Source organism: Artemia sp. Qi Xiang Cuo, chromosome 11 (genome assembly GCF_049724085.1).
Source record: "Artemia sp. Qi Xiang Cuo chromosome 11, ASM4972408v1, whole genome shotgun sequence".
NCBI classification, from domain to species: domain Eukaryota; kingdom Metazoa; phylum Arthropoda; class Branchiopoda; order Anostraca; family Artemiidae; genus Artemia; species Artemia sp. Qi Xiang Cuo.
Genome location: NC_142804.1, coordinates 16,919,268 through 16,930,956, shown reverse-complemented (window position 1 = coordinate 16,930,956; position 11,689 = coordinate 16,919,268). Strand labels below are relative to the sequence as shown.

General features: G+C 34.5%; 1 protein-coding gene across 1 annotated transcript; it reads right to left on the bottom strand.

Moving 5' to 3' along the window:
• Window positions 1–351: 351 nt before the first annotated feature.
• On the bottom strand, window positions 352–11,155 carry LOC148946704 (protein snakeskin-like). Its single transcript, XM_089096338.1, has 4 exons — window positions 11,091–11,155; window positions 10,016–10,204; window positions 7,293–7,412; window positions 352–834 (listed from the first exon to the last, which is right to left on the bottom strand). The coding sequence occupies exons 1-4, from the start codon at window positions 11,145–11,147 to the stop codon at window positions 757–759; spliced, it is 444 nt and encodes a 147-aa protein (XP_088952464.1). The 5' UTR covers window positions 11,148–11,155; the 3' UTR covers window positions 352–756.
• Window positions 11,156–11,689: the final 534 nt, after the last annotated feature.

Below are 11,689 nucleotides of genomic sequence, written 5' to 3'. Positions count from 1 at the left end.
TGATTTGAGGTATACATTCCAAACTTCTTATATTAGCAGCTCTCATTTAGAAGGGGGTGGGAGTAGTGTGCAGCGTCCCTTGGGAAGAAGTTTAATACCAATTTTTGTTACGTAAAGAAAATTATAATAAATAATAACCATTTCTCTTGGGAGAGAAGCTCAACTAAAGGAAGCCTATATTTTGGAATAGGATTTCACTTTGTGGTGAATAAGGATATAGAAATTCCTTTTTTCTTTAGAGAAATGTTGAATTTTCATTTCATGCGCGTAAAATTTGTCTTTGATCATAAGAATTAATTGGGACTGTTCTATAAGTAGTGATGATGGTGAAGAAAAAAACGGGCACAAGATTTATCGATCCACTAGATGGCGCTGAACTTGAGTGCAAAATGAATGTGTTCAATTTAAATAACCCGAATTCCAGACGGCTATCTTGAATCAAAATTAATCTTAAACTAATAAAGAAGAAAAAGAAATTTTACTTTGTGCGTGATGGAATAAGAAAATATCAATGGGAAAATCTAAAAATACTACTTCTATGAAGATATACGGCGGTCCATATACTTTGTAATTTGGCTCATTTCGAACAGCAGACCTGCTTAGCTATGCATGCTTCCGTTATGGAATCATCAATCTTTTCTTAGCAAAGGTAGTTCTCTGAAAATTGACTTGTTGATACTTTTCTTGTCACTTATATTAAAACATTATGAAACACAAAAAAGAAAAAAAAAGTGATTAAAAGCTGTCTATCTTGAATTAACTTGCATCATAACCATATTTGTACGCCATGTAGGTATCAATCAGGTAGAGAAAGCCGTTCACAAGACAAAACGCCTGAAAAAAATGTAATTGAATTCGAATTTCTTTCGGGATCTAAAACCATCAACCTTCCGGCCAGTTACCATCAATTTGAAACTTGAAAACCCTGAAGGTTGATAGCACTGAGCAGAAGTAAGCGAAGATTGAAAATAGATGGTTTTTGCTGGATTTGAATGAAGTATCAAACAGCTCGTAGTAATGAACTGTAAGTAAAAACACAATATGTAGCTATTGTTAGCATTATATAGTTAGTTAGGTATATTTTTAGTTATAAGTAAATATTTTTTTGTATATACTAAATAACTTCAGGTATAAGTTAATTAGGTATATATCTAACATTTCCACGCTTGTGAGATAACTTCCTAAGACCTTTTTCCAAGCTGTTGTCAAGAGATGATAAACAGGGCGCAATCACACTTCAATCCTCCTGAGCTGCATTACCCTTATCCGATATTACTACACGACCTGATCTGCCACAAACTAGTGGAACTAGTCTGTTAGATTAAGTCACTATCACTGTTATCTAGTCATTGCCACAGACAGTGAATGCTAGTAGAAGTGAAGGTATTATATAAGAGAGTTATTTAAAAATATTTAAATCCCTATTTAAAAGATAAGGATTTGGGAATTTTCTGTTTATAAATATTTGTACTTGATATAAATAATTATTTATATATTTTTTATTAGTGATTAATAATTATTTTATTGTCCACATCCTAAAATGATTGATAACAACGAATTCAATGATTTATGTGGTCAGAATCAGTAAGGGAAGGGCAAACACTTTAGTCTCTTCAAGGGTTTGAATGAGAACAGATCAAATGTTTTTGTTATCTTGCCTCTGAGCGGAAATAATGCCAACAAACTAATTATCATTAAGATAATAGCTTCTGAAACGCATCCGAAATCCAATGAGGTAATTTGTCCAAATACAAATTTTAACTTTCATTGTGTAATTTTGAAAAAAAAAAGAAATTCAAAAAATTTAAAGCATCACATAATACAATACACGGAACATTAAAATCAGTAACAATGAAGTCATCTACTGAACAAAAATTAATCAGTGATATAAAATCAAATGCTTAGTGGCAATAATTCATAGGTAAGGAACAATTCGTTCCTTAGTAGCCGAAATCCTTAAAAAAAGTAGTTTTTGTAACCATCACACATTAAAAGTGTCACTCTAAACATGTAAAATCTATTAAGTTTAAAATTATCCGCCAAAAGTTACGAGCCAAAGAAAATGTGCCTAATTTTTTATATGCTCTTAAAAAGAGGAGTAATCTTGTTGATGGTAATATACCTTTAAAAAGAGGAGTAATCTTGTTGATGGTAATATACCTTTAAAAAGAGGAGTAATCTTGTTGATGGTAATATACCTTTAAAAAGAGGAGTAATCTTGATGAGAATACCACCATTAAATGTAGCACTTTATTTTGGTGTTTTTGTTTTGCCTTTTTTTTCTCCTAGGTGTGATCGTATCGAAACAATAATCCTAAAATACCAGAAGAGCGCTCATTCGAGCGGAATTCAAAATTTCTACATATTCCATGTACATCCAATGTGGTCTTAGAATGTATTTACAAAATTTCGAATACTCTCTTGGGTGGCAAAAGAGATTACCCCATAGCAGTGGCGTCTTTTGCCATTTTGTGGCGCAGAACAACAATTTAGGCCCAAAGAGAACAACAAAGGGGCGATAGCTCCCTGTTATTGCAGACATTTTAAGTTTAACATGACATATTACATTCACATAACTACATGAACAAATAAAGTAAGAAATGGAGGGCGGAGGGTATCATGGTTACTGCTAAGAAATTTACAGGGGGGAAAGGCGTATCCAGGATTTTTTTTCTGGCGGGGGGTAAAAAAGAAAACTTCAAAAAACCTAAAGAATTGTTTATACGGTATGCATCTTTGTTACGTTTTACGAGTCGATAAAAAATTTCAGGGGGGGGGGTCAAACCCTGTAACCCTCCTACCTCCTGGGTACGACCTTAGGAGAGGCAATCGCTACGAGCTTTTTTCGCCAAGAGTTAAATTCCCGTATTTGCCTTTTTTATTTAAAGTTTAGCGTAAAGAGTGAGGTGTTGAGGAGGGGGCAACACCCCTCATATATATAATAGTTTCTGTTCGTTTTAAGTTTTAATGTTGCTCCTTACTTTCATTTGAAAAAAACTTGTTTTTCTTTATTTAATTTCTGATCGTTTTTTAAATAACGCCAGAATATCCACGGAAATATACTCTGGACAATTCAATCCTGGTGAAAATTTACCCCGGAAAATTACCCTTAACATCTCCATGCGTAAAATTGAATCGGTAAAGAGAAAGCAAGACATATACAGCAATTTCGTATAGGAATTCTGGCAAATTTCCTCAGTGTAAAATTTCCCCTGAGAAGTTTTCTCTCTGGAAACTCCCCTCTCCGTGTTGATAGTGATGAATTTGAAATGTTGGATTAAGGATGATTTTTAATTGTGAGTAAATAATTAAAAAAAAAATCTATTGTGAAAATATTTTGAGTGGGTGGTAGCGGGCTGATGTCTTTTTCAATGGTTTTGCTTTGTGTCATGAAGCTTTCAATAATGTGCTTTTTAAATTGTATGTCCGCTTTGACGGAATATATTTTTTTTTTTTTTGTATTTGTCTAGGTCTAGATATATGTTTAGTTGATAATGTTTTTTTTGCCACCCCCACCCTCTACCACCACATGCATTAACTTTTATTTATAATGTTTAGAGATATCGTTTTACCTCCGGAGAACAGCAATGTCATGCAACTTGAAAGTCGAAGGCTTGATTTTTTTTCAGCCAGTTTAACAAAATGATAAAAATAAATTTAGATATTAATGCTACTGAGATTTTCACAAATGAACCATCAAGGTATATTTTTAAGGAAGAAACACTACCCTTGTATTGTGATAGGGGCTGTTTTGGCCTTAACATTTTTCATTTGAATTGTCAGAGATTGAATTCTGCGCATAATATTTTATCAGAAATAATAAATACTAATGTCTTTCAGGTGATCGCTTTAACTGAAACGTTTAAAAGACAATAACTCGCAATTACTAGATATCCCTGGTTACAATTTATATGTAAGGAATTGAGAGTATTACCAACACGGAGGCCTAGCAGCTTATATTCAGGCTGAGTAAAAGGTTTCAATAAGAGAAGATCTTACAGTATATTAATCAAAAAAACTTTTTGCACAAAATAATTTTTTCAAAAATGGTGAAGAACCTCATTAAACCGAAAATGAACAAAAATAGAATTAAATAATCTACCAAGCATACAACTGCCACAAATCAGTATCAATAAATGAATGAAACCAAAAACAAACAGAAATTAAAATACTCCAAAATCAAAACCAGCAGAAATTAATGTGAGCATGGTTCTAAACCCTATACTTTCTAAAAGCCAGAATATGAAGTTTACTGTAAGGGAAAAAATCGAATGAGCATACTGAAAAAAATGTGCATTGTGAGTTTAATATACACTTGCTGATATTTATTCCTTACAATCTTAATTAATATTTGTTTTCTTAAAGCTATAAAAGTGAAAACATTTAAAATAATTTTTTTTCAGTAAAGTACAAATTATATTCATACTCATGGAGAGCCTGCTCCATGAGTTTATGGACCTATTTGAAGAACAATTAATGAAACTCGATTAACTCTATCCCATGTTTTATAATGGGGGACTTTGATATTGACCTTATAGATTAGTCATCTGCTAACACTGAATTTATTAATAGAAGTCTATCTAATGGGTTTCATCCTTGTATAAATCCCTACATGAATTCCGGGAACCTCAGCTAAGCTTCTGGATAATATCCTTTCTAATGTGCCCTTGTGTCTTCCCAGGGTTCTTATCAACGATGTATCCGACCACTTTGGAGTTTCAGCTAGCTTTAAAACTGCAAAGAAGGTGGTTAAAGGCAAAAGATCAAGGATTCCAGTGATCAGTCAAAATGCGATGGTAAAACTTAAAAATGATATAGAAAAGGTAGATTGGTATGAGGTACGCTTGCACTAAAAAAAAATGACTCATAAGTTACCATGGTATGCACGTGATCGTAAGACAGCAAATCTTATTGATTATGTTATAGTAAACCAAAGACTGGCAGGATCAATACAAGATAATAGGGTACATAGGAGTGCTGCTATTGATGTTAAAAGTAAAGATCATCATCTAGTAGTGTCAAAGGTTAATTTATAGGTGGAATTTCGGAAGGGTAATTACCTCCCGGGACTTTATGATGTTGGTAGACTCCAGGATGATAATTTGAGAGAAACTTTCAAGGAACATTTGAATACTAAACTTGAGAGTTTAAAATTTGATAATGTGGAAGATGGTTAGAATAATTTTAAAAAAATAATTTAAGAAGTAGCTGGAGGTGTCTTAGGGAAGAAAGCTAGGACTGCAGCTAAGAATATTAGTGAAAAAGCTTTATGTTTGATAGAAACGAGAAAGGACTTGTACAAGAATTATCTGAGTGATAGATCATATGAAAATAAAAGGAATGTGAAGAAAGTCGAAAAGGCATTAAAATATGAACTAAGGAGGTGTGAAGTGGAGGCCATGGATAAAATTACTGGGGATCTGGAAGATGCAGCTAGACGGCGTAATAGTAAAATATTGTACTGGCATGTTAACAAATTGGGAGGGAGTAGTCAATCTAGACTTGACCCAGTTAAAGATAGGAATGGGGCCACAATTAGCGACAAGGAAAAAACTAAAGAGAGATGGCAGAATTATTTGAGAATTTGCAAAACCGAGATAGGGTTGCAGGAAAATATATAGAGGAAAATAAAAACGTTTGTGATACCTTGGAGGTGAAGGAAGATTTGTTTTTTGAGGAAGAATTAGCGACAGTACTAAAAGGATAAAAAAATAATAAGTCTCCAGGTGCCGATAGGGTGTTAAATGAGTTGCTTAAATATGGTGGCTTTGAGGTTAGAAATAAGTTACCGAAGATTATGAATATGAATTTTGAAAAAGGGGAAATACCTAACGATTTTAAGAAAACCTTAATTAAGCCACTTTATAAGAAAGGTCATAAAAGTGAGTGTGGTAATTATCGAGACATTAGTCTGGTCTCTGTAGGTAGCAAATTACTTAGTAATGTGATACTTTTTAGACTGAGAGATGTCGTAAACAAAGTTTTAAGAGAAGAACAGTGCAGTTTTAGAAAAGGTAGAGGATGTGTCGACAGAATTTTCACCCTTAGGTTAATAATTGAGAAGTACCTGAGTTGTCAAACACCTTTGGTCCTTAGTTTTATACATTATGAGCAAGTGTTCGATTCTGTTGATAAAAATGAAAAACATATCCATGTATGTATACCAGACAAATACATTAAAGTGATGAGTGCTATGTACGAGAATAATACGGCTGCGGTTAAGGTAGGAAATGAGGTTAGCAGCTGGTTTTGTAATAAATCAGGAGTTAAGCAGTGTTGTGTTCTATACCCCTTTATACGGATTATTTTGATGGACTTTGTCTTAAGGAGCACAGGAAAGGAATTAGGAGACCACGGAATAAAATGAGGAGGAAAAAGTCTCCTGGACTTAGGTTATGCTGACGATTTAAGCATCCTAGATAAAAGTGTGAGCAAAATGAATGAACTTTTAGAGATTTTGTGAGTTCAGGGTGCTAGAATAGGTTTGAAAATTAATGTTAAGAAGACTAAGTCACTAAGGCTAGGAATAAGTGAAGATGAAAAGGTGACGTTGGGTAACGAAAAGATTGATCAGGTGGGCAGCTTCGCTTACCTTGGCAGTATTATTAGTAACGATGGTGGGAGCAGTGAAGATGTTAAAAGTAGAATAGCCAAGGCTCAGGGTGTTTCCTTAACAGTTAAAAAAAGTTTGGAAGAACAGGAAGATAATTGTGCGAGCCAACGTCTGGATATTGGGGGCTACAGGGATAACAGTGGTCGAATATGGTTTTGAAGCCTGGGCGCTTCGAAAAGCGGATGAAGATTTGCTAGATGTTTTCCAGAGAAATTGCTTAAGGATTGTTCTGGGTACCCGGCTGACTGTCCGTATTTCAAACAATAGGCTGTACGAAAAATGTGGTTCAATACCGGTCGCTAGGGCTATAATGAAAGAAAGGTTGAGGTGACTAGGGCAAGTTGTGTGGATGAAGGATGACAGATTGCGAAAATTGTTCTTTTCGGCAAACCGTCTAGGGCTAAACGGAAAGCAGGTCGTCCTCGTCTGGGGTGGGAGGATGTCATAAAGAAAGATTTAACGGAAATGGGAACTTCGTGGGAGGGTTGAAAAAGAATGGCTTTGAATAGACTGGGATGAAAGAGGAAAGTGCGTAGCTGTGTTGACCTCAGGCGGCTTGGTGTTACGGTGAGTTGTTAGAATTAGTAGTAGATCATCCACAGAAAGTGTCCTACCCATATTAACCATAGAAAAAAGTAAGAATCTATTGAAACTCGTAGACATTTGTAAATGAGCTTACCCCCAGAGTTTTTCCTGCTCCTCTGAAAGCACCAACAGCCATTGCAGAAGTGTAATAGTCCAGTACTAATCCTCCAGTTACAAAAAACATAATTGTGGCAGCAAAATTAAATATTAGTTCCTGAAAAGGTAAATACGTAGTGACCAAGACTTAAGTAAGCAAGTAATGATGAACCAAGGTTTTGTGGTAAATGTTTTCTACAGTCCGGAGGGATTATTTATTTTATTTGTATGGTTTTCGTTATTCATATCATTTTCTTGCTCAAGGTCATTTTTATCTTTCTTATGATTTCATTTTCATTTAACAAGCGGTTTTCCATTAAAATACTTGAGATAAATAGTGGTAACTAAATTTTTTCTGTCACTCAACATACTTTAGTATGATGACAAAATGAAAGATGTCTTTTTTTATTTCAGCTTCCCACTCCAATCGGGATGATTAACAGAAATTGATCAACTAAGAATTATAACCAAAATAACCATTTATTGAGTTAGTAAACCATTAAGATATCATTAACAATGAATTGTATCATTTAATAGTTAATAAATGAATTTGAAACATTTCACATATATTTAACATATTAATTCCCTTAAAATTGAATTTAATTAAGACTCATTAAAAGAAATACTTATTGTTAAATACCCCGAATTATTGTCAAAAAACATCCAAAATCACTTTGATTTTTAAAATTTCAAAGGACCTAACGAAATAAACTAGGAAAGAACCCCAAAATAATTCCTCAGGCTAAATGGCTAAATAATGGCTAAATAAGTGGCTAAATAATGGCTAAATAAAAGGCTAAATGCCCAGGAGGACTAAACGCAAGGGCACTGGATGATGCAAAAAGGAGCAAAGACGAATACGTTAACACAATTACTATGACTAACCACTGATTGAAGCATCGACCCAATTTCTGAAAACAGTTGTACACACTCCTCCCCCACTTTACTCTCCTTAATGCCTTATACTTTAACCTCTTCCACGAAATTCCGACCTCCAATCAAGATTTTATAGTTTAACGATGGAATTCCTTGGCTTACATCAGTGTTGCCAAACTTTTTTTTGTACTTGTTAATTAAACAAAACACTCAAGAATTACGCTTAGGATAGATCTAAGAAAAGCGGTTTCATAGCCACAAAGACAAGTGACAGGTGATACAATAAATTGAATTTGTCTAAACTGGGCTATATATTTGCACATTAGGGTAGGGAGTGGGTCGGGGGTTAGGTTAGGGGCGATTTCCAAATACTTTACCCCTAATGTGCTAATATAGCCAAAATTATATTATTATTAAAAAAACTAAAGGTTATATGAAGGTTATATCGTTTAATTAACAAGTATCCTGTTAAGGAAGGTGCATAGATGTCGGATAATATTAAGCCAGTAAATGAACAGAAACCACCATTGGGAATTCTGAACAGCAAGCAAAGTTAAAAGCATAATATGTGTGTATCACAGTTTACAGAATTATTCAGTAAGTTTATCGTAGATCATTTCTGGTCTTCATTCTCGGTACGAACAAAAAGCTCCTCCCACTTATTTCTACATTAGCGGGTTAGTCTGTTTCCGTCAATCAATGAGAAATGGTTACTAAGTGCATTATTCGTAATAGCGGGTTTCCACTTGTTTTGTGTCCAAGAGAAATCAGACTTGTCTACCCGTGAAAATATCTAATGCCGCTTATGTTTATATCTGCAAAAACGTTCTCTGGAGCACTCGCACCTTGGTCCGGGTTTTTATAATGGGTGAGATAAGGTATGATCATACTGCTAATTCTATAAACTGTGGTGTGTTTGGACGACAAAGCTATACGAAAGAATACAAACATACACTTTAACATTATTCCTAGTGTGTACTTGATACAAAAAAAAAAAAAAAAAAAATTATGAAAAATTTCTTTGTGTTTTTACTTTTTTTTCACGAACTGGCAAGATTTTCTACCACCCAGTGCTGGGTCACGAAACACATTTTGGAAAACGTTGGCCTAAAATAATAGCCAAAGAATGTTTTGTTTCTTGAGTTCTTTACATAAAGCAATTTGAAATGTTTAGATATCTGTATTCTGAGACGTACGCAAAGGGGGAGGGGGATATTTACCCCTTAAGCGGTTCTTCCCCCTCTGATATCACGAATTTTTTCTATGGTTTCTGATGTTTTCTGTATAATTCTCCTATTTATGGCACTTTCTTTTTATTTCAGAACAAAATACCTCCAGATTCCTTCAGAGATCAGGTGTCGTTTCCTTTGGCTATTGACTTGTCTTTAAGAAAGGTTTGGATATGAATTCTTCTTAAATTTGGGAAGAGTTGAGGTCTCTCTCTCTCTCTCTCTCTCTTCTCTCTCTCTATCTCTCTATCTCTCTCTTTCTCTCTCTTTCTCTCTCTTTCTCTTTCCCTCTCTTTCTCTTTCTCTCTCTTTCTCTTTCTCTTTCTCTTTCTCTCTCTTTCTCTAAAAATATATTATTAATTCTCTCCAACAATTTCCAAATTGTTAGAGAATTTCACTAAAATTTTCTTCGGGCTCTTAATTTCGTGTTGACGTATCTTGATAGCCCTTAATATTTGTACTGGGGTTATGTATTTACATAGTTGTATTCACACAACTTGTGTGAGTCCCCTCCATAATATCTACAATTCATGTTAATCTCTTCAAATTTTACCAGGATTTGCATTTATTGGGTGGGGTGGGGGGGGGGGGCTTGACAAAAGCGAAAAAAACTTACCAAAAGTTTTTGATACGTGCCGGCTTCTCCATAAAAATAAGAAGCCAACAGGGCAAGTGAAATGATCAGAAAACCACCAATTGTAATGGTTCCAGTCATATATCTATCTGTGTACGAGCCAGAGATGACATCTCCACCAAAATGCAAGTTATATCCCCGTAATAGAGCAATGCAAATAATGGATACTATCTAAAAGAAGAAAAGGTGAGATGTGAGATATGCTCCCTGATATGCCGGGGCAAGTACAAATTTTAAGATACACTGAAGGTTATTAATATGTATTATGAATAAAAAAGGTGCCACGATAGAACCCTGTATTTTTTGGCACCCCTGGATTTTTTCTGGCGCCCTCTTATCCTGTTTTTTTTCTTCTTTTTTTTACTCTTTTTTAGAATAAATATGTCAATTTGGTCAATTATTGGCACCTTTGTCATATCCCCCCTCCCCAATTTTTTATTCATTGGCACCCTTGTCACATTGGGCCTGCCCCAAGATTTGGCTCTAGATCCGCCCCTGCCCAACTACCAATTGTTTTTCATAAATATAGCTTTCAAAACATGAAAAACATTACCACTTATGCCAATTTAATCCAATTTACCAAGCAAAACATCATAAACCCTGCAATCGATATTTTTATTTTGACCCCCCCCACCATTGACGTAGGTTTAGTTGCGTTCTTCTTCAAAATATCCCGAAATCTGTTTTCATCATTGCTTTTGCATTTAAGTTTAGCATGGATAATAGTTACCAGTCTCAAATAGATGTTAAACGGCGATTCTTTTACATTTGAGAATTTATTTAGGCCTAGAATAACGGCTCCCTAAAAAAACAAGCTAGAACAAAAAAAGCGACAGATTACAAATCTTTTGTTCATTTTTAGGGTTTTATATAGGGGTGGGGGTAAATTTAATTTCCGACGCAAATGAATGCTAAATTTGGATTCAGGATGCAATTCTGACTAGACCTATAGAGGCAAGTTTGCTTCTTAGCTATCTGAATAATCTGTTAATATAAACGTTACCCTGAAAGAGTACCTCTTTTAGACAAGATCGGCAAAAATGTGTTATTTACTTACTACTTCGGCTAATTTCAAAAAACCGAAAGTTCTTGCCACAGTTCTTAAATCTCCCATTTCGTCCCTTAAGAAAAACTGAAGTTAAAAGCTTTAGTCAGCAACAATAAAAAACGACTAACCAACGTATGGCATACGAGAGAAGATACTTAGCTAGTATAGAAGGTTCTCAACCAGGGTGCCAACTTGACACATTTTTTGTTGAAAGGGAACATTTCAATGTGTCGGGACACAATCACAATGACATAAAGGGGCAAAAAGTGACCACATTTTTGAAATTTGGGACAAAAAGGGGGGAAATTTTTGTAAATTCATGACATAAAACGAAACATTTCCCAACTGAATACATATTTCGGTATAAAAATCACTGTTTTCGGTATAAAATCACAATTCGGTAATAAAATTATGGCAATAAAAATCACAATTCGATATAAAAATCACTGTAGCTTTTTTTTATCATCCAGGTTTTGCCAGATATTTTGTAAGTAAAGAATTTTCTCCGAAGTGAGGGATTTACATGTTTATATGAGTTTCGTGCTTTCACCGTTAGTCATTTTGTATGATGTTTTTATGGATTTTAACTGGCAGTTTTAAAAAGGTTC

What these genes read in the sequence shown, in the direction of transcription:
- LOC148946704 (XM_089096338.1), bottom strand. Translation starts at nt 11,147, where the DNA reads ATGGGAGATTTAAGAACTGTGGCAAGAACTTTCGGTTTTTTGAAATTA. An exon ending in TTTTGAAATTAGCCGAAGTA is followed by an intron (nt 10,205 to 11,090) that starts GTAAGTAAATAA and finishes TTCTTCTTTTAG; the next exon opens with ATAGTATCCATTATTTGCAT. An exon ending in GAGCAGGAAAAACTCTGGGG is followed by an intron (nt 835 to 7,292) that starts GTAAGCTCATTT and finishes CATTTTTTTCAG; the next exon opens with GCGTTTTGTCTTGTGAACGG.